The 24,176-nt window shown below is 37.0% G+C and overlaps 1 protein-coding gene across 1 annotated transcript in view; it reads left to right on the forward strand.

Moving 5' to 3' along the window:
* Nucleotides 1-18,244, forward strand: part of LOC128690760 (WAS/WASL-interacting protein family member 1-like) — a 169,535-nt gene extending 151,291 nt beyond the window's left edge. Inside the window, exon 12 of the mRNA XM_070088323.1 lies at nt 11,343-18,244. Within this exon, the coding sequence (XP_069944424.1) occupies nt 11,343-11,548 (206 nt within the window). The 3' untranslated portion in view covers nt 11,549-18,244. The remainder of the gene's footprint in view (nt 1-11,342) is intronic.
* The last annotated feature ends 5,932 nt before the right edge of the window (nt 18,245-24,176 follow it).

The raw sequence follows: 24,176 nt of genomic DNA on the forward strand, positions 1-24,176 counted from the left end.
TCCTTTGCTAGGTCTTAGTCTGACTGGTGTAACCTTGTAGTGTGTATTTTTCTTTATATCCTGACACAGCCATTTTTCCTTATTCTTGACCTGAGTGAACATTAACATGCTTAATCTAAGTCACCGTTAAAGATGGTGGTTTTTTTTTGTTTCTGACATACTTATTATTATTTTGCTTAGTTCTTTATGTTTTGTATATGCAGCTCATATATACAAATGCACAAAATGTGTACATGTTGCTCAAGTACAGTACTGTACTTTAGGTAGACGTACATGCATACATGCTTGTGAATGTACTTAATAAGCACAATACCTAAGTGTTTATTCATTTCTGCATTTCATTAATTTTAAAAATCTTCTTTCTGTCTTTCAACAAACCAGTCATATGCATAGATGTAATGTACATAATGAAAGACTTCACAGCAACATATGTAATTCTGTAAAAATAACTAATAGTGAAAGAAGCACTTCTCCTTACCACTTTTGTATATTAATATAAAGGAGTATAGGGACAGAGGCAGAAAAAAAAAAATGTATGGATGAGCGAGTGAGGGAAGGGGGTAGTATTTGGCTGCTGGTATGTATGTTTATATCAAGGTTCAGGGTAGTAATTGACATGGTGGATTTTAATGTTTACCTCTAGCTTTGGTGCTTACCTTAACCTAGATATGTATTCTAGAAATGCCTTATTTCTACAATTACTATTATAATCAAAAAGAAGTGCTAAACCACAAGGGCTATTATTTCTACAATATATTCCATGATTCTGTTATTATATGAACTTGCTCACATGTTTATTTTTTTCCTGTGATTGTATATTATCAGTGATTTGGTTTCTTAACTTAAGTATTTTTCAGCAGCTGTCCAAATGCTTAAAAGTATTTGAGAGGATTTTTCTATTTTACAGTAGATTACTTTATATCTGCATTGATTATCAACTGCCAACGGCTAGATGATTTTAGCAGGTAATCTTAAACTTTGTTAAAAGCCAAAGCTTTCTTTTATATACCTTATTGCTTTATTTAAAGCAAAGGCTTTCTCTTGTATACCTTATTGCTTTGTTAAAAGCCAAGGGTTTCTCTTGTATGCCTTATTGCTTACTGCATTTAAGTGATTATATGGTTCACATTTGCTTGTGATCAAGATGTCATGTATCATTTCTATTCTGAAATTACACTTTCAGAATTCTCTTGACTTTGAAAATCAAATCTTATATTTAGGGTTACTCTTTTTTACCTTTCCCAAACAAACTTTCTCCACTTCTTTCCCTTCTCCCATCAGATTTTCTCTTTTCCCTAGCAAATTCCCATTTCTTAATATACTCCACCTCCTCTACCATACTTTTCCTTTCTCACCACCAGACAGTTCCACTTCCCATTTGCACCAGACACATTCCTCTACTTTACTAACAGAAATTATTTTTTTGTCTCTTTTTATTAACTACTTGATTTTCTGCATACATATATTCATTTAGTGTATGTGTGGTGGCCTCATATTTGTTTGGTAGAGATTAGTCAAGAATTAGATTTAATAATTATTCTACACATGTTCCAGGTTGACACACCTAATGCTCAGATACTTTAGATTCTCTAAATTATGAGGTATTTTTCTTATTTGTCAGAAAGTACAGTTCAAGGGACCTAAGGCATTCCAATAATTTAGATGCTTAACAGAATTTATGAGAGTAATGAAGGCTCTCAGTACAACCTTTCATTCTGCAATTTATTTACCTGCCTTATGGGCTGTTATTATGAAACAATATTCCAGTCTAGAAAATAATTGGTTTGGCTTCACTAGTTTTAAAAGTTCTAGTAAGCTAGCCTAGCCTATCAGTCTCCTCACATTTGTGATAGAAACTCAGTTGTAATACTTGAACATGGGATCTGAGTAACACTGTTGTAATCCTTGAACTCAGGATCTGATATTATTACTTTCAAGTCCCTCATATTTCTCTCCCCTGTATTGAGTGGTTTGAACTTGTTTTATACTCTTTTTTTTCAGTATTTAATTCTTCAATTTTCCATATGGAGTAACTGAAATTTCTCATCAATGAACATCACATTTTTTGTGGCTCATTGGAATATCTGGTTAATATCAACTTTGGAGACTTGCTTTATCCTCAGTGGATACCACTCTCATACAGATTCTATTATCTGTAAAAGATGATACAGTGCTATGACTTTGTCTATGTTAGATATAAGAATAGGAAAGAGAATTGGGGAAAATACCGTGTCTTGAGGAATAGTGTTTTCACTGTGACAGCCTCTTATTTTACTTTGTTGACCTTTACTCTTTGCATCTCATTTATTAATGAAAAATTCATCTTCCTGATTTTGCAGTTCCTTTTTCATGATTTTTATACACTGTTACACCATAGTCACAACTGTCTAAAAGATTATTGCCAAGATTATCTGCATTTTGTATGTCTTCCAGTGCATCCAAGACCATGTCATACTGGTCCAGCAACTGTGAGAGGCAGGGTTGACCTACTCTATACTGATATTGCCCTGTTATGCAACTGTTGTGATTACATGTGTTTAGGAATCTTGCTCCTTAAAATTTCTTCAAAGATTTTGATATTGTGGAGCATCAGTGGTATCAGTTTATAGCTTTTTGCATTTACTTTGCTGTCACGTTTGTGGAGTGGGGCTATGTTTATGATTTCTTTGCTGACCAATCTGTTCTCAGAACATGTCTTTAACATTATTTATTTTCATGTTGGCATTGCAGTTTTAGTCTACACTTTATCATAAATAATTTATTTGCTTTCTTAAGTGAATATATTGTTATTGCCACATGATTTGAATACAAAAAACTTGTAATTTTTCTGTGGTATGTTTGTCCTACTAAACCATATTTTGTGTCAACTTAATTTACTTTTCAAAGCTGTTGAATACAAACAATGGAAGTAGCTAATTTCAGTAAGGAAATTAGCAAGCATGTAGCAAATCCTTTGATGTATTTCTTTGAAAAAATGCTAAAACATATCCTGCATAAGAGTAAAAGTTTTTAATTGTATTTATAAGTTAAGTGTTGTGTTTGTTACATGTTAAAACTTTATTAAATGCAGTGATCTCACAAGAAATTTAAAAGCAATGATAGTACAGTAGGGCCCCACTTTATGATGTTCCACTAATACAGACATTTCAAATTATAATCAAAACTCACTATACAGCTCCCCGGTCCTGACTCTTTATACAGTCACTGCACGCCATTCAGTTTGTTTACATTTTCCGTGAGTACATATCTCCATTATGTCTGGAAACTTTCCAAAATTTCAAATGTTTTAACCCTTTGACTGTTTTGGTCATATATATGTCTTATGATCCAATGTGTTTGACGTATATACGTATACTCGAAAATTCTAGCGGTTTCTAATCAAGCTGGAGAAAGCTGGTAGGCCCACATGTGAGAGAATGGGTCTGTATGGTCAGTGTGTGCAGTATAAAAAAAAAATCCTGCAGCAAGCAGTGCATGATGAGAAAAAAAAACTCCAACTGTGTTTTTGGATTAAAACGCCAACTTTGAGGTGTATTTTCACATAGTTTTTATGGTTATATTCTCGTTTTCGTAGTCACATTTGATAGACTGGAAAACATAGAAATGGAGGTGATTTTGATTGGTTTTACTATGAAAAGCACCTTGAAATGGAGCTCAAAGTAGGGGAAATGTTTGATTTTTGCCAATGTTCAAGAGGAAACAAATGACGTCATTGTGCAATAAACATCCAACTATCCATTCTAATATGCAGTCATGAATGGGTTGACATTATTTATACAATTATTACAATATTGCAGTAGTCTGCATAACAGTAAATCTTCCATTTTTTGTTTGATTAAAAATTCAAAATAGAAAGCAAGAGTAATATCAGAAGGTCCTGGAGACATGACTGATGAACAAAGAAAATGTTATTTTAGAGCCAGGAATGTCTGCATTGTTCATTCTGGACCCTATTTTGAAATTGGCATATTTTTTAATTTGCATGAAATTGGCCAAATTGCCAATTTCTGACCACTTTATTGGGTAGTTGAAATCGGTAAATGGGCAGTTTCTTGTACTCATTCGATAGTACAAATGGAGTTCTAAAGAAATAGCTATGAGTTTGGTCGATAGGAACAACGGAATTTGCCGAAAATAGAGCTCAAAGTAGGCGAAATCACTGATTCGTAAATATCACCGAGGTTGCTAACTTCGCGAGAGCGTAATTCCGTAAGTCTTCCATCAAATTTCATACTTTAGGTTGGATAAATACATGAGTGGATGTGGGTGGGTGTGAGTTAGACCTGATAGCTTGTGCTACCAGGTCGGTTGCCGTGTTCCTCCCTTAAGTCAATGTGACCTGACCTGACTAGGTTGGGTGCATTGGCTTAAGCCGGTAGGAGACTTGGACCTGCCTCGCATGGGCCAGTAGGCCTTCTGCAGTGTTCCTTCGTTCTTATGTTCTTATGTTAAAAGATTCTATTATTTCATAAGAATTTTTTTTTTTTTTCATATATTTTGAGACACCTCAGGATTTGGGGTTGCAACAGTCAAAGGGTTAAAGTTCTTCTTTCAACAAACCAGCCATATCCCAATGAGGCAGGGTGGCCCAAAAGGAAAAACAAAAGTTTCTCCTTTTGGGCCACAGGAGAAGGGGTTACTAGCCTCTTGCTCCTGGCATTTTAGTCGCCTCTTATGACACGCATGGCTTATGGAGGAAGAATTCTGTTCCACTTCCCCATGGAGTGTTTTAAAGTTATTTCATATTTTGTATATACAGTGGACCCCCGCATAACGATCACCTCCGAATGCGACCAATTATGTAAGTGTATTTATGTAAGTGCGTTTGTACGTGTATGTTTGGGGGTCTGAAATGGACTAATCTACTTCACAATATTCCTTATGGGAACAAATTCAGTCAATACTGGCACCTGAACATACTTCTGGAGTGAAAAAATATCGTTAACCGGGGGTCCACTGTACTCATCTGATAATTATACTTATGTGTACCTGTACCTAAATAATCTTTCACACTGTGTTGGTGTTCAGGTACACATTAAGATCACTAAGAGTGTCTTATTAGTCTTGAAGACACCATATTAATAATACGCGATAATAATCACTCTGAGATGCAATAAATATCATATTTATTGCATCTGCCGTCTCCCACCGAGGCAGGGTGACCCAAAAAGAAAGAAAATCCCCAAAAAGAAAATACTTTCATCATCAGTCAACACTTTCACCTCACTCACACATAATCACTGTTTTTGCAGAGGTGCTCAGAATACAGCAGTTTAGAAGTATATACGTATAAAGATACACAACATATCCCTCCAAACTGCCAATATCCCAAACCCCTCCTTTAAAGTGCAGGCTTTCTGCTTTCCGGCAATGTCTGCTTTTCAGGGGTAGCCTGGAACCTAACCTGTCCAATAAGTGGGGCCCTACTGTATTTGATTCAGTGTATGAAATACTTGTTGATATATTTAATAACTTATAATTTCTACATTTTAGTTGTGGCTTAAATTCTTCCAGCTTTTAATATTTTGTTTGTTTTGCACATTTCTGCTTATTATTTTTGCTTTAAATATATTTTCATGAGTGCTATGTTTCTTTATTTATAGTTTACTAAAAAATAAATGGCATTGTTGAACTGCAGTAATGAGGTTAACGCTTTGAGGGTCACAACCCCTGCTCGCAAACTTGCTCCCAGGGCTGAAGAATTTTCAAAAAAAAAAAAAAAAAAAAAAAAAAATATGAAATGATCATCTTTTTCCGAAGGTAATGATACCAAAGGCATGAAATTTAATGGAAAGCTTACAGAATTACACTTTCATGAAGTTAGCAGTCTGTGATATTTACTAGCTATTTTGCTAGTATATTGCTTCTATCGATTGAGTACAGGAAACCACCCATTTACCTATTTTGACTACCCAATAAAGTAATCAGAAATTGGTAATTTGGCCAGTTTCACACACAATTCAGAAATTTATTATTTAAAATAGGATCCAGAATATAGAACAGACATTCCTAGCACTAAAAAAACATTAACTCTGTTCCTTAGTCATGTCTCCAGGCCCGTTTTATATTACACTTTCCATTTTGAATTTTTATTCACACAAAAAAAATAGAAGACTTACCGTTATGAAGACTACTACATTATTGTAATAATCATATAATGTCAATGCATTCCTAAATGTGTATTTAGACTGGCAAGCTGGACACACATTGGACAAGTGACGTCATTTGTATACTCTGGAATGTTGGTGAAAAAATCTAAAATTTCCACTGCTTTGAGTTCAATTTCAAGCTACTTTCAGTCCTGAAACCAATCAAAATCATCTCTATTTCTGTAATATATCTTCCATTTTATCAAAAGAGATCAAGAAACTGAGAATACAACAATAAAAAGCATGTGAAAATACACCGCAAAGTCGCTGTTTTAAACCAAAAACGCTGCTACAGTTTTTTTTTATTACTATGCACTGCGTGCTGCAGGATTTTATTTTATATGGTGCACACTTACCGCATAGACCCATTCATATCCAGGCCCAAATTTACTGCTTGCAGCTTATCTGAGTGAAATGAGCTGAAGAAGTTGTACTACGGGACGAACACTGGCTTCAAAGCTATTATATAACAGGACCAACACCGAAAGGGTTAAAAGTTCCATCGGGAAAAGGATCCAATGAATGCAATAAAATATAGCCCAAGACAGGATGGATAACAGTGGAACATAATTTAGGTTCTTGTAAGCAGACACAAATGGGAAAACTAGGAGAGCAACACCTGAAGCTCACCCCAATTTCCCAAGGCCTCAAATATTCCATTGTAAATAAGTCATAATTTGCGAAGAGAAGTAAACTGGTAACATGAAGCAGTAGGTGTCTATGGACTAGGAGGGTTAGTAAAGCCTATGTGTGGAGGTAGTGGTAAACGAGTAAGCAGTGAAAGATTAGAATACTGTGAAGAAAGGAGTTGTGTAGATAGTTTAGAAAAGTGAAGAGTGATGGGAGGTGGATCAGTGTCTATCGTTTTTGTTTCCTCAGCGTATTTGGAGACAGCTTCAAGCGTTTCGGAGGACAAGAAGTTGCAGGTAGTACAACATCAGAGAGAGAAGGGGAAGAGAGAGGGTGAGTAAAGATTGGAGAGATGATGGAAGTTACCAAAGAAGGGGGGATGAGAGGTTAGAGGTAACCTGGGAAGAGACTTGGGAGAGGACAGGAGAGGAAGAAACTTGGGAGGGGACAGGAGATGATGGTACTGTACTAGGCACAGACTGGAAAGGAAAAATGTTTGGGAAGGATAAGTGAAGGAGGGGTTAAAGGAGATTTGAACTCTGGGGATGCTTTAGACTTGAGAAGTAGAGAGGCAAAGAGGTGTAGATGTGGGTGGTCTTGTAGACACAGAAACATGTGGGCAAGAAGATGAAGACTCGAACAGTTTGAGGCGATGAGGTAGGGACCTAAGAGTCCAGGACTGCAAAAAAGTTAGATACAGAGGTGACTGGGAAGTTGTGACCACAGAGGAGATTGTGGAAGACTGGACCACTGAGGTTGGAGGCCTCTTAGCAACTAGAATAAAAGTCATGGAAGTTTTCCTTGGAGGTGGAGATGAGAGACTACCATGGTGTAAGTGAAACCTTCTTCTCTTTGAGACAGTGGATTTCCCATTTTTTTAAGTAAACTTGGCAACAGTGAGAATAAGCTTGGTGAGCCTCATTACATTTAAGGCAAGAGGGAGGTAGGCTGCAGGATGTTTTGATATGGTTGGCAGCACCACAGACTGGGCATTCTGCCATGGACCTGCAATATTTCAGCCAGGTACTTCATGACATGATACCTCGCACTATTGTCCCATTGCTCTTACCAGTGCAGTTTACAAGGTGATGGAATGTCTGGTAAAAAGATGTGTGATGTGGTACACCTACCATCCGACTTACGACCGAGTTCAGTTCCGAGAAACCGGTCGTAAGTCGAAATGGTCGTAAGTCGAACTTTACTACTGAATATCAACAAAACATTTTTGTAATGACTTTATTTTATTGTTTTATTTTGGTATTTCATGTTTTACTTTACTTTTTATGCTGTTAGTACTGTATTTTATACTGTAAGGTTTAGGATAAACACTGTACAAAAATAGTTGTTTATTTCCCAGAAATTTGGCATAAAAAACATGGTCGTAAGTCGAGTGGTCGTAAGTCGAGCAGGTCGTAAGTCGGATGGTGGGTGTATTTAGAGACACTAGTCTCTTTCCCCTCAATATGGAGTTCATAAGGGCCACTTCACTATTGACCCCTTACTCTGTTCAGATACCTATGTTTGTAATGCCTTTGCTAGTAACCAGTCCGTTATAGCGGTCTTTTTTTCAATTTTGGAAAGGCATATGACACTACTTGGAAGTATAACATCTTGGCCCAAGCTCACTCCTTAGGCCTCTGAGGCAATCTGCCATTTTATCTTGCAAACTTCTTATCTGAAAGACATTTCCATGTTCAGGTTAATAATTTGCTCTACCCAGACTTTGTCCAAGCTGAAGGTGTTCCTCAGGGATGTATCCTTAGCACCACACTTTTTCTCCTTGGTATAAATGATCTAGCATCTGTTCTCCCATCTAATATTTGGTCGTCACTATATTGATGACTTCTCTATAGCTTGTGCAGGTTCCATCTGTTGCCTAGTACCAACCTTACTTCAGAATGCTGTTAACAGTGTTTCTCATTGGGCCACTACTCATGGGTTTAAGTTTTCTAGCACTAAAACACCAAATTACTTTCACCAGACTTTCAATCATCCCTATACTCCATTGCACCTGTATGGCTCACGAATGGACGTTGCCAGAGGTCCATCATTTGTTCACCACCCGTTTACTCCATCCCTTTTCTCTTCATCTTCAATCGCTCTTGTTCTTTTCAGCTGCCCCCTTTATATGTTCATTTAGCTTCTAACTTTTCACTTTGCCCTTGGGAAGTTCCGACAGTTAGTGTCTGTTCTTCCCCATTCCAGTGTGTGAAAGCCCAAATCCCTCCAGTTGCTTCTTACTCTCATTTTCTTATTCACTTCTGATCTCATTCTCGTGCTGTTGCAGTGTACACTGTTGTTTCTAAATCCTTTGATGATGTTGGGTTTGCAGCAGTGTTTCCTGACAGTGTGGTACATGGTCATTTATTAGACTGCTGGCACTTTTACAGCTGAATTGTATGCCGTTCTCGTTGCAATTATCCGTATTCTATCTATGCCTACTTCAGTGTTTGTAATCGTCTCAGACTCATTTAGAGCTTTGCAAGCTATTAAAAAATGATTCACCTCACCTCCCAGTTCCTTGTATACAACTTTGGTTGTGCGGCATTACTAGCAAAAATAAAGAAATTGTTTTCTGTTGGGTCCCTGATCATGTTGATGTTCAGGGCAATGAGTAGGCAGACTCTGCTGTGCAGTCTGCAGTACATGACCTACTGGTTTCACATAGAGGTACAGTGGTACCCCGTGTTTCAAACTTTCTTCGTTCCAGAAGGCTGTTCGAGTGCTGTAATAAAGTAAATTACATAAGTCCATTTCAGACCCCCAAAAATACACTTACAAAAGCAATTACAATAATACACTTACATAATTGGTCAAGTTGTGAGTAGTTCGAAACTCAGGGTACCACTGTATTCCATTCTCTTACTATTTTGCTGTAATCTCTACTCACCTTTGCAACCATTGGCAACAACATTGGTCTGATATGACTCATAACAAATTACATTCTATCAAACCAAGTTTGGGTTTCTGGCCTTCTTGTCATTGATACCGAGGTTGAGAGACAACACTCTCTCGTCTTCGCATCGGACACACTCGTCTAACTCCTGGGTATCTCGTGGAGAGGCGTCCTGTTCCACTTTGTGAGAATTGCTTAGTTCCAGTTTCAATTTCCCATATTCTATTCGATTGTCCTGTCTATCAATGAGCACGCAAAATTTTCCTCCTCCGTTGTAGTCGCTCTCACACCCTTACTTTATTTTCCCTCCTTGCTGACAGCCCACCTTTGACACAGACTCCCTCTCTTTTGACAGCAACTGATTTATTACACAAATTTTGATTGCAATCGAGTCTCTCTATAACTGTCTGCATCTTGTCAGTCTCCACCAGAGGGTTCACTGTAGATTAATGTAAACATAAAATTCTCATTGTAATTTTTATTTGTCAGACAGGTTAGGGTAGTTGCAGAAGTGTAGTTCACCATTTTCAATAAGAATGGTAAAGCAGATTCTTAGATGTATGAATCAGGAGCATTATTTTAAAATTAATAGAATACTAAAAGAAAAAGCGGATTGTTAGGTATGCGGATATTTGTGTCAGCAGTGGTAAAGTTAACCTACAGTAGATACTGCATTAATCTGGCATAATGCTAATATTAAGTCCTTAACCCTGGAAACATTTTATATAAAAAAAAATATAAATAGGCAGACTGCAGACATGAGACTTGTAAGGAGTAAAGCAACTCAGGAAATAGTGTATTATCATTATAATCAAAAAGAAGCACTGAACCTACAAGGGTCATACAGTGCAGGGGAAACAGTGTAGAGGTAAAGAAATGGTTGATAAAATAAACATTTGGGTTCACTGTACTGGCCACATCCCACCAAAGCAGGGTGACCCAAAAAGAAAAACATAAGTTTCTCTATTTAAATTTAGTAATGTATACAGGAGAAGGGGTTAATAGCCTCTTGCTCCCGACATTTTAGTTGCCGCTTACGACATGCATGGCTTACGGAGGAAGAATTTTGTTCCACTTCCCTATGGAGAATTATGGACATATAAAGAAAAATGCACTTGGGAAAGAGCAAGTATGGGGAAGGGATAAGAGTATAGAGTTAAGTGAAAGTGAAAGCTAGAGAAGAAAGGAATACGTCAAGAAATTTTTCCTCACTATTGTAACATTTTGTTTTCTCAGAGTTAGGAAAATAAAGGTGAAGATGGATAGGTGAGCATATTGTAGATGAAAATACTACAAATAAGATATATAATGTTTTGTACTAACCATAAACCACTTAACAAATAAGGTGTGCAAAATATCAACTTGGAATTGTCCCTTGTGTGTTAATTTTTCCTTATCTTCATTTTGAATTACGTCTCTTACCATGTGATTTCTTAAATGGCACCAAAACTGTATTGAATTTTTTATATACGTATGTAGATTTAAGTTACTTTTGAATATAGAAGTTATTATTGATATGTTTTGCCATTGATGTTGATTCTTTAAAATATATTGTAATTTATAGGGTAAACCCTTCACATTAATAATACCTCTGTTTTTCATTTTGTTGATAATTGTTTTTACTTATTGTTGTAATGCACAATATTTATGTTTTGTTTTCTTTGCAGTCAAACCTGTTGGTCAGCGTCGTGCCCCTCCCCCACCACCTATTCCCAATCCTTCAATTACTTCCATGTCTTCTACTTCTTCTCAGTCTTCTTTGCATCGATTCCCAACCAATACCCACACTTCCCCACCTCCCCCTCCCCCTCATGCTCCTCTCCATCTTCAAGTGGGAGTAAAACTGTATGGTACGGAGGCTTCACACTGCTAGGGATTCCTTGTCTCGTCAGCGTGGTGTACCAGTTGGATGAAGAGCCCTGTTTATGAAGTGTCTTGTTCGGGGATGTTATGATTATTGGATACTTGGTATGTGCTTTCCTGCCTATGCAATTAAAATATGCTAAACATCATGCAAACTTTGTAGTATCAGTTGTTGAGAGTGAAAAGGTTAATGATTTAACTGTCCTTTTTGGATAAGAGTAATGTGATTTTTGTGATGGAAATGGGTTGGTAAGCCAAAGTCAGAATGAATTCTGGACTCCAATGGTAGAAGGAAAAATCAAAAGTGTTGTACTGAAGTACATTTTGAACACTGTGTTTGGCCAATTGCTGATAAAATGGCTGAATATATTAAAACATCACATGTTCAGTGTGCGAAATGACCCTTAAATTGCAATGGCACTGACACTACATGAGTGCAAAGATAGAACTGCATATATAAGTGCCTTTTGTATATTATGCACCCTTTCCTCTCCATAAAGTATTGAACCCAAATGCTGACCCAGTTGTTGCTGATGACCATATGTGATTAACGTGATACTCTGAAATTTAATGGAATCAGCTGAAGAAAATAGCGAAGAATTTAGATATGGAGTGCTGACATGTGAATATTTTACTTCAGAACTGAGTGTGCAATATTTTCTGGAATAAGGAGTGCCTGAACTGGATGTTATTTAGATATAATATTCTAGACAGAGTCAGGAATTGATCAGAAACTACTTTGACTTCCTAAAACTTATGAGTGCCAAGTTACTCCTGTTCATTTCTGTAAATATTGTTGATGTTCATACAAATACCTGCTCATTTTTGGTAAGTCGTTGGAATGTTAAGCCAAAAACTTGGGTGAATGAGTACAAGATTGTCTTGAAGTTTAAAATTTGAGTTAGCTGGTTACCATTTCAGTTATTTTAAAAACCCTAAAAGGTTCCTTTGATAAGAAAAATATATTTTCATTACCTGTATTACCAGAAAGGGTGATTGAAATTAGAAGAGTTGAAAACTTAAAAAAAGTTTTGCCATGCATCTAATGGTATAATTATTCCATTGGAAGTGCTGTTTGAATTAGTGTAAAATAAGCTGTCATTGTGGAAATGAGTTAATTTTATACAAGCATTTTCTTTGACAATCAAATATATAAGTAATGTCTCTTGGATTAATACATTACATCTTAAGTATAATATGACAGACATTAAAAGAGGAACATTTACAAGCAATAACTCAGCAAAAATGTCCTTAATCATCCCTTCCATGGAAACTTTTAGGTGTTGCAAAGGTGATTTTTACACATTCCTTTTAGGGTGCCAGCTGTACTTTTTTTGTTTTTGCATTGGATCTTCTAAATTATTAGTTGAAAGCTCAATTTTTTTTACTTTAAACTTAGTAATACTATATTACATTCATGAAAGAGCTTTGTGATTTTGATAACATATCAAGCCTTCCGCTAATCGCTAGGATCATGGACGGTCTTGAAAAATGTGTATTTAAGGAGACTGGAGTCTTGAAAAGAAAGTGAACTGGTTGCATGTTACTGTGCAGCCCGTCCATTATCATCTTTACAATGTATTCCAGGAGCAGTCAGTGCCTTTCTTGTATAGAATGGAGTCTCAGCATCATGAATGGATTTTAGTCCTCACATCTTGCCGCTCACTCCTGCCTCAATTTGCTCTGAAACTAATTCATACAAATAACTTTGTGGGTGCACCAGTCCTTCTATATTGTGCTCTCTGGAGCAACACACTGACATCCATTATCATTTACTGTTTTGAGTACATTTGTATTCAAAATCTTTGTATTCTCTGTTTGGTCATTTTTTTTTTTCATATTTCTGTCTTGTTACCTTCACATTTACCTACTTTAGAAATAAGTTCATTTTCCCTTATACTGGAATATGTTCATGATTATTTAGTTGTAAACCATTATATTTATTGCCTTCTGACTTGTCTGAAAGTGCAAGATCAAGAGTTCTTCAGCTGTAGCTGACTCCTGTTTACACTCTAGTCAGTCGCACTACTGGTGATGTTGCTGAAGGTATGAGCACTGCTGAATTATAAGCCATTATAGTAAATAATGCAACTTTTATAATCCTTAACAAGTTAAATGTGTTTTATGACCCACATACACCTACACTTACACACACCACACACACGTACGTACTTACGTGCAGTGACTATTATTATTATTACACTATGTTGTACATCATGTACTGTACTTAAAAAAAAATGCAGGAAAAGTTTTGGGGTAAATCTCCTTCATAGACAAAAAAAAAAAAAAATTGTGTAACAGTGCCAAAGTTGAATTATATAATTATGCATGCGTGCACACATGTATAATTAGTTAGTTGATTATGCATAGATGGACATCCAAGAAACGTTTTTTTTTTTTTTTTTTTTTTTTTTTAAATATATAAGTGGAATGACCTATACAGTGAGACAGTATAAGCTGATTCTGTACAAGAGTTCAGAAGTAAGTGCAACCAGAACTAATGGTGAAGAAAAAGGTATATGTCGGGAACAAGCTCTTGTAAGGACGACATTTTGCTTTATGCAAAACTTCATTAATTTGTGAAGTTGTACACCAAAATGTACACCAATGAAAGCTCGTCCTGCAACATATCTTTTATTTTCTTTTTCCACTAATGAGAAATATAGCCAAGGGTTAGGAAATTTTTTTTTTTTTTCAATCTTCAAGGTAGAAAGTGGAATATCTAGAAAATTCTAGATGAATGGGTTGTGGAGGCAAACACTACACACAGTTGCAAGAGTAAGTATAATAGGCAGACTGAAATCCATTAAGAATTAGGATACACACACACACACACACACACACACACAATTCTCACTCTCTACTGTCCATTCCCTTTCTTGCCTCAATCTTTCTCGGAACACTATCTTCTCTTCTATTTTCCCCATACCTATCTATATCTCTCTCTCCTCATCCTGTTTTCTTGTGTCTCTTCTATTTCGGAACCCCTTCTCACATTTCCATCTTTTCTTTCAACTCCTTTCTCTCCCTTTCCACTTTGTTCTCATCTTGTATCTAAGCTATTTTCTAGTTCCTTTTTGCTCTTTTTCCCCCCTTATCTTTTTTTCTCCCCTCTATTTTTTTTTACTCTCCAACTCTGTCTCTTTTATACACTACTTTTATTATAATTGGGAAGTGCTAAACCTGTAGGGGCCCTACAGCACTTGGGGAAATTAGAGGTATTCAATAATAATATCTTTATTTCTACAAGTACATGTATAAAGTATCCAGGCCTAGCTAATATCAGTGACATACTACTATATAGAAAGCCCCTGGGTATGCAGAGCATTTTGGGCAAATTAGGTCAATTTTGTCCCAGGATGCAACCCACACCAGTTGACTAACACTAAGGTACCTATTTTACTGCTAGGTGAACATGGACAGCAGGTGTCTTAAGGAAATGCATCCTAATGTTTCCATCCACACTGGAGATAGACCCCCCCCCCCCCCAAAAAAAAAAAATCTCAGTGTGTGTGAGCTGAGTGCACTAGCAATCAAGCTACAGGTTCAATTCAAGGAAGAAAACTCTCTCTTGAGGGGTATACACACACATTGGTTTCTTTCAAATTTTGTACTAAAAATAATTTTTCACTTAAATGTTGCTCATCTTCCCTTTAACAGTCTACAGAATACATGTCTATTAAGGGGTTTGTTTACATTTGTATTTATTGTAAATCCATATTTCATGTCATTACTTTTATTAAACACTTATTAAGCACTAAACCCATATGAGCCATACAGCACTGTATTAAATTTATTATTATTATTATAATTAAAAAGAAGCGCTAAGCCAACACTATTAAAAATATAGAGTAAAATCTGATATTCAAATATACTGTTGTCCTCTATATTTTACTTAATAATGCTGTTTATTTAGAGTATTTTGTTTGTCACATTCAGGATATGGCAACAGCTTTTACATTTATACATTTTGTATGTGTGTTGTTTGTTTTAGTCAAAACCTCTGGACTTTGCTCATGAAGCAACATGTTAGTTTAGCCAAATAAGTGAACTACACATTTTTTTGTGAAGACTTCGGTTTCCAAATCTTCAATGCCCTATCAGTTTCACTCTAGCTGCCCTTTATCTGAAAGTTCCATGTGTATGTACTTTTTTTTTTGGGGGGGGGGGGGTTAAGGTTGCAACGTATGTGTGCCTTAAGCATTTGGCTGGCTTGCCCTTAAAAAAATATGAAATGCCTAGTATTCTTCCATCCTCACCTAGCATTTGCCTCCTCACCCAATGAAAGTGGGAAATTTCATTGCAATTTTTTTTTATATAGGCTAATGATAGTAAAAAGAACTTCCATCTGTGCTCTGATTAGTCTTGCCAGTACATGGAATTAGTGAAAAAAAAATGAACACATTTCAGGTTACAGATTTATACTAGCTTTTAGCTGGTTTATTAAGCATTTAGCCCAAAAAAATACAAATCATGCTTTATCACCATATAAATGTTTATAGTACTGTATGGTATTTTGCTGTATAGTCCTTGTGGCTTAGCGCTTCTTTTTGATTATAATAATAATAATGTATGGTATTTTTATTGAGGAATCAAACATGTGCAATACTCTGGTATCTTCATTTGAAGACATTTATCCAACTAGTGGCTTTTTCAATTCAATACAGAAATGATGAGATAGTCATTCTCTCAGCTTAGCAGGATTATTCAGTCTCTCAACCTAGAAGCCAGTGTTCAGTATCTTATCTTGATGAAACTAAGATACTGAACATTAGCTTCCAGGCTGAGGGACTGATTATGCTATATCTACTATGTATATCTTCAAATAAAGATACCTAGGTGTTGCACCTGTCTAATTACTCATCTTATTATTATGTACCATTATTGCAATGAGAGTATTGTATTTTAATTATTGTTAACCCTTCAAGTGAGGTGCTTTGATGTCAGTAAAGGGGTCTTGCTCCAAAGATTTGGAGCCACCCTTTCTTTTCTTGGCCTGAATCTGATTGCCTCCCATTCCCCAAGGTGTTGCATAACCCTTGTGGTTTAGCATTTCCTTCCCCCATGAAATAAATAAAATATGGTTAACTTTAATATTTTATAATCAAATGAGTTTTGGATGTAACCTTCAGTTGTGTAGTTACAGTATGATTTTATTACTTTGTTGTATTATTATTTAATCAAAGAAAGTGCTTAACCAAAACATTGTATTATTGAGAGGTTTAAATAATAATAATGCAGAATTGTAATTTGCATCACAGAAATGCTCAGATTTTCAAATATACTGTACAAGTAATGGCATTTAGCAGTGTAGACCTTACAGCAGTACCAGTTTCACCCTTCCCCACATGTACACCCATCATACATCTGTAAGCTAGCTGGATGCATATTACAGTGGGACTTACAAATTAAATTACAGTGGACCCCCGGTTAACGATATTTTTTCACTCCAGAAGTATGTTCAGGTGCCAGTACCGACCGAATTTGTTCCCATAAGAAATATTGTGAAGTAGATTAGTCCATTTCAGACCCCCAAACATACACGTACAAACGCACTTACATAAATACACTTACATAATTGGTCACATTCGGAGGTAATCGTTATGCGGGGGTCCACTGTATTACTGTTTTTTTGTATTCTAAAGAAGTTTCCTGAAGTCCTGCAGATAATTAAATCAGTGTATCTGTATTTGTACATCACTTATGAAAAATGTCAAAATTTAATTCTCAATCATTTGCTGCAATGCCAGATCACAAAAGAATAGGTAAATTTATAACTTGTATTTGTATTGTACCACAGTAAGTTTTAACTAGATAAATATATAGTTTACTGCAGTAATAAGTATTTTTTTCATAATTCTTTATTACAGTATCTACAGTTTGTGCAGAAAGTTATGGTGTTGGTTGCAGGGCAAACGTTTCTCATCACTACAGTATATGGAAATAGATGGTTGGAGTCTGGATTTTTTTAGAAATCCTGGGAAAAACTTTTAACCAATTGCAAGTGGAGCCATGCAACTTCAAGAGTGGGCTCCTCCACCTTTGGGTCGAACTATGCACTATGTTCATAGGAGCTCAGATGGATTATAATGTTAGAAGAAGATAGTGTTATGTTCTCTGGTTAGTGCTGCTCCACTTTAGGAGCAGCAATGAAGCAGAGAACAAAACACTGTCTTCTAACATAATTAGCCATCACATACATCACCTGAGCTTCACTGAACATTGTCCAGGGTTTGACCCAAAGGTGAATGAGCCCACTCTTGAAGCTGCATGGCTCCACTTACAACTGGTATATGAAAGTCCAGATTTCTACAGTCTGCTACCATATATATCACTGATCGTAAGTTTGACCTACAGCTGAGATTTATTTGACCTACCAAGATTTATTTTAACTAGGGCTTCCTCTAGTCTAAACACTTTGAATAAGATATTTAGTGACTTGATATGTGAAGTTTCTGTATTGTGCATCCAAGTTAAAGCTTTCTGTAACACTTCCCATGTTCTGTCAGATTTAAATCTATCAGTTCAAATCATCTTAAAACAATTGCTTGTATATGCAATATTGACTATTTTAATAACTACTATTTTGCCAGATCAAAACTGTAAATAATTGTGTACATAATGCCTCTGGGTGTAGGTAAGAGCATCCATATATTGAAAGTGTTATGATTGTGCTATATTCATAAATACAATATTAAATGAAAAATTGTTTTTCTCCTGCCTCCTTTCATATGAAATGTACTTATACCAAAAACAGCTCAGGTATTGTACTATACTATTTGTGAGATAATATTTCTGTTTTGAACCTTCAAGGGGGATTCCTTTGTGGTGGAGCTCTTGATCTGCAGAACTGGACCACCTTTTCTCTTCCCATGATTAAATCTAAATGCCCACCATCTCTCCCTCCCTTTTTTCTTTCATCTTCGTTAGTGGAGATCTTTACTGAGCTGCAGATATCAGACAGACGGAAAAGGAATTACTGTCAGCTCTATTCTAACACATTTCCATTCGTAGCACTGTGGTGGTTAGGTCACTCATCTGATGGAAAATGGATCATCTTTGGATATGCCAGGTGACCCTCTGGTGAGACATTGGTAGCCATCTGGTAACAGCACTACTCCAGGTTACCTGCATATGATTCCTGGTATTTTTGCTGATTTACCCATCACTAAAATCTACTGAAAGGTAATTGCTAAGTCATGGTTAATCAGTTTTAGAGGTGTTATCCTAATGGTATGCACCAGATAGGGTAAGAGGTAGTTTACAGGGAATATTACCTGTTGCAAAGAACAAAAAGGCACAAATACTGTGACTGGAACAATACACAGATAGCCCATACATAGGAGAAAGGAGCTTACGGCAACATTTCAGTCCAGCTTGGACCATGTACAAAGTCACACTAACAGAAAAGAGTGAGGAAGCCAGTACTATGTATAGGTGGGCAGGAAAAGGGACAGGAACAAGAGAGAAGAGGAAGCACTGGTAGTAGTAGTAGTAGTAGTAACAGTAGAAATAGTGGTAGTAGAAAGTAGGGAGAGTAGTTTAGTGGTAAAAGAGAGAGAAAGGGGGAGTGAAGGGGGCAAACGTAAAGGTAGTAGCAATAGTAGAGGAATGGGGAGGGGGGGGGGAGAAGTGTGGTCAGTCTAAGGACAAGAAAAAGGATAAAGGAGCACTGCAGGAGTGCTAAGGGCCTGCAATGGGGGTAAAAACAGACTAACGTAACACAATGGGCTTATATACAGCCTCTCCTCACTTAACGATGGAGTTCAGTTCCCAAGACCACGTCGGTAAACAAATTCGTCACTAAGCAAGAAGCATACTATGTATAATGGTAATGGGTTTGTGTCAGCCATCTTTGATATTGTTTTAATGTCACCTTTGCACCATTTATAACATTGTTAGTATATTTTTAAATGTTTATACATTCGAGTACTGTATATTATAATACGTAAACAGAATAGAGGAAATCATCTCTAATATACATTTAGGTATTCTTACGTGTCAGAGAGCCCGTCATAAGTCTGAGTCATCGGTAAACAAGTACGTCGCAAAGTGAGGAGAGGCTGTACATATACTGGCTGCTTCACTCTTTTTCTGTTAGTGTGATTTTGTAAATGGTCCAAATTGGACTGAAATGTCATAAGCTTCTCTCCTATGTGCAGGTTATTTGTGCATTACCTGTTGCAGCGGAGGTGACTGTGGTTCAGGGTGATTACATCATTTCTTTTTGTTTATTCTCGGAGCTGTCCCCCACATTTTTTTTTTATTTTATGATGAATGAGGAAGTATTTTAATTTCCATGATTTTCAGTGACTACAAGACTACCAACCCCAGAGCAGCCATGAACCCTCCTCACAACCCAGAATTGCTCTTGAGCAACCACTTATTTCACCAAACTGATATCAGTGTTCTACCCACCCCTTCTGGTACCAATGACCTTCACTATACTTTAACTAAAGAATAATGCAGGCAGTGAAGGTTCTCTGTACAATCTCCAGGTTTTCAATTTTGCTTGCCATGAATCGAGCTGTTAGAGTGGAGAAGTACTCCAGCGGGAACTTTGATGTTATTGCAATAACTGAAACATGGTATAATTTAAAGAGTCCTGACATGATTGCCAAGTGCCATATTCAAGGGTTTAAGTTGTTCCATGTAGATATAATGGGAAGGAGGGGTGTGGAGTAGCATTATATGTACAAGAAAATATAAATTGTTGCATAAAAACGAGCATAAAAGTAGATGGATTAGTAACAGAATCTGTTCGGGTAGAATTTCTAGAAAATAAAGAAAAACTAGGTGTAATATATCAACCTCCTGGCTTACAAAGCTGTCCCCTCAAGGAAGGTTCCTTGATGTTGGTGAGGGGCTCTTGATTTAGGGAATTGGATCTGTGCTCCAGTTCCCCGAATTAAGCCTGAATGCCTTCCACATCCCCCCCCCCCAGGCGCTGTATAATCCTCCGGGTTTAGCGCTTCCCCCTTGATTATAATAATACAGTGGACCCCCTCATAACGATGGCATCGCATAGCGATTTTTCCGCATAACGATTACTTTTATCGCAAAATTTTTGCCGCGCATACCGATTAAAAACCCGCATACCGATTTTCGTCCGAGACGCGTCCAATGTGCCCTCAGCCAGCCTCACATGTGCCGCTCCGTCCCATTGTTTACCAGCCAGCCTCCGCGGTAACATCCAAGCATACACTCGGAATATTTCGTATTATTACAGTATTTTCGGTGCTGTTTCTGGAAAATAAGTGACCATGGGCCCCAAGAAAGCTTCTAGTGCCAACCCTGTGGTAAAAAGGGTGAGAATTAGTATGGAAATTAAGAAAGATTTTGAAGGGTTTGGGGCTAACCCTGAGAAGCCTATGCCAGTTGTGGAATCCATTGTGCCTACTTCAAAGATTAAGGAAATGTGTGCAGAGTGGGTTGAACTGCAAACCTTTATAGATGAAAATCACCCTGACACAGCTGTTGCAAGCCGTGCTTGTGACTATTTCAATGACAATGTTATGGCCCATTTTAGGAAAGTCTTGAAGGAACAGGAGGTACAGAGCTCTATGGACAGATTTGTTGTGCGACAGAGGTCCAGTGACTCTCAAGCTGGTCCTAGTGGCATTAAAAGAAGAAGGGAAGTAACCCCAGAAAAGGACTTGCTACCTCAAGTCCTAATGGAAGGGGATTCCCCTTCTAAACAGTAAGAAGATAATGCTCTCCCCTCCTCCCATCCCATCAATCATCACCAGATCTTCAATAAAAGTAAGTGTCATGTAATTGTGCATGCCTTTTTCAGTTTGTGTGTATTAAAATTAACATTTCATGTGGTAAAAAAAAATTTTTTTCATACTTTTGGGCGTCTTGCACGGATTAATTTTATTTCCATTATTTCTTATGGGGAAAATTCATTCGCATAACGATTATTTCGCATAACGATGAGCCCTCTTGCACGGATTAAAATCGTTAACCGGGGGTCCACTGTAATAATAATTACAAAGCTGTAGGGGAGGATTTCTTTGGGATGAAATTGTTAGGGCTTCAAGACATGATAACATAGTAATAGGAGATTTTTAACTAATCAAATTGACTGGACTTTTTTGACCAGTAATCTGGAGTCCAGTGACTTCCTGAAAGTAGTTCAGGACTGCTCTCTGAAACTGTAACAAAACTTACCAGAGGTTATAATTTGCTTGATCTAGTCTTGTCAAATAAAGAAACCCTCATAAATAATCTAGAAATCACTTAAGAGCTTGGTTCAAGTGATCATAAATCCATTGCCTTTAATATTACCTGAGAGTACAAGAATAAGGATAATACAGTAAAAGTCCCCAATTTTTGTTCTGCCAATTATAATGGACTAAGGGAATGCCTGTCTAATCTTGACTGGGGTAATCTAGCTAATGATATTGTTCACCATGATCATACTTTAGATAATGAAGGTATCTGCATTTATGACTTTTCTTAATAAGGTACAATGTGCAGAGTATATACATTCCCCAGAGAAAAATTAGATCAAATAATAACTATCCCAAATGGATAATTGGGAGACTAAAGTGCCTATTAGGAGAGAAAAGATTATTATTATAATCAAAAAAGAGGAGGAGAGAAAAGAGGATTTATAGGTGTATCAAAAGAGGAGAGGTTAACCTTATTAACCAATACGTTCAGTTTAAAACTGAAGTAAAAAAAGGGATTAGAAAGGCTAAATGTGACTATGAAATTAAGGTTGCTAATGAATCAAAGACTAATCCAAAAGGGATCTTTCAAGTGTATAGGACAAAGGTGAGGGGAAAGAGTAGGACCACTGAAAACTGGGGATGGACAGCTGACTGATAATGAACAGGAAATGTGATGTCTATTTAAATGTTATTTCTTGTCATTCTTTACTTAAGAAGACATAAATATCCCAGCAATTAACAATTATTCAGTTAACAAACAGGTAGATAAACTGAAACAAAATAAGTCCCTGGGTCCTGATGACTTATTTTCAAGGGTATTTAAAGAATGCAAGTTGGAACTTAGCCACTAACGGGAGTGCTTAAGGCATCCATCCAGACTGGTGTGTCAGAAATGTGGAAGACAGCAAATGTAATTTCTATATTTAAATCGAGATAAGTCCATTCCATCAAATTATTGTCCAATAAGCCAGACGTCTGTAGCAGGCAAATTATTAGAATCAGTTATAGCTGATATTATTAGGAGTCGCCTTGACATGCATAATTTGGGTAATAAGTCTCAGCATGGATTCAAGAGAGGTTGTTCCTGCCTGGCAAATTTACTGACGTTCTTCAATAAAGCATTTGAGGCAGCAGACAACGATAAAGAATATGATGATGTTTATTTGGATTTCAGTAAAACCTTCGATAGAGTACCTCACAAAAGACTAAGAAAAATGGCAGCTTATGGCATAGGAGATAAAGTTCTAACAAGGATCGAGGCATGGCTTACCAACAGAAAGCAGTGTGTTTTCATTATTGGGGTCAAATCTGAGTGGGGATCGGTCACTGGTGGCATTCCACAAGGATCAGTTTTAGGTCCATTGTTGTTCATAATTTACATTAATAGTCTTGATGAAGGAATTAAAAGTGATATGAGCAAATTTGCTGATGATAAAAAAATAGGTCAAATGATTTATTCTGAGGAGGATACCAATGAACTCCAGGAGAATTTATACAAATTAATGTCTTGGTCTGAAAAGTGGCAGATGAAGTTCAATGTGAACAAGTGTCAAGTCCCAGTCCATGGGCATGATGTAGATGATGTAGGTGATGTAGAGCTTGATCACACAATGTGAAAAAGACTTGGGAGTCATGGTCAGCAGAAATCAGAAGCCAAGACAACAGTGCCTAAGTGTGCACAATACAGCTAACAGATTACTTGGAAGATCATGCACAGCTGACCATGCAGCAGCATCTGCTTGTTCATTGCCCTGCATATCAACGTGTCCAGGGACCCAACAGAAAACGACGTCCTTGTTTTTTCTAGGCACACTGTGCAACCATAGTTGAATACGTAGGACTAATGGATGAGGGGAATCAAATTGTTTAATGGCATGTAAAGCACTGAGAGAATCTGAAATGATCACAAATGTTGAAGAAGATATGTATGTCATATGGAGAAGAGCTATGAGGATGGCATATAACTCTGCAGTAAAAATACTAGCCGAGTCTAACAAGTGACCTTGGACAACATCATCAGGGAACACCGCTGTGAACCCAACACCATCAGGAGATTTAGAACCATCTGTATAAACAGCAATGACATGAGCATGTGACTGGAGGTGATCAAGAAAGAGAGGGCAAGAAGCAGTTGTAGGTTGGAGAGCTTTGGTGTACAGCAGTAGGGGAGAACAGACAAATCGTTGGAACCTCCCAAGGGGAAAGGGAAAAGGCAGACACTAAATGAACATACAAGGGAGGCAACTGGAGAGAAGACTGGAGTGAGTGAAGACAGAGAAAATGGTTGGAGTAAGCAGGGGCTTCTACTAACATCTGAGATCAACCTATACGTAGACAGAACACGAAGATCATGAGAATGGACAAAATAATGAAGGCAATGAGCATCCCAACGATCAGCTAAGGAAGGAACATTCGTCTCAGCATAGAGGCTTTCGACAGGGGATGAATGAAAGGCACCAA

This window comes from Cherax quadricarinatus, chromosome 24, assembly GCF_038502225.1.
Source record: "Cherax quadricarinatus isolate ZL_2023a chromosome 24, ASM3850222v1, whole genome shotgun sequence".
Taxonomy (NCBI): Eukaryota; Metazoa; Arthropoda; class Malacostraca; order Decapoda; family Parastacidae; genus Cherax; species Cherax quadricarinatus.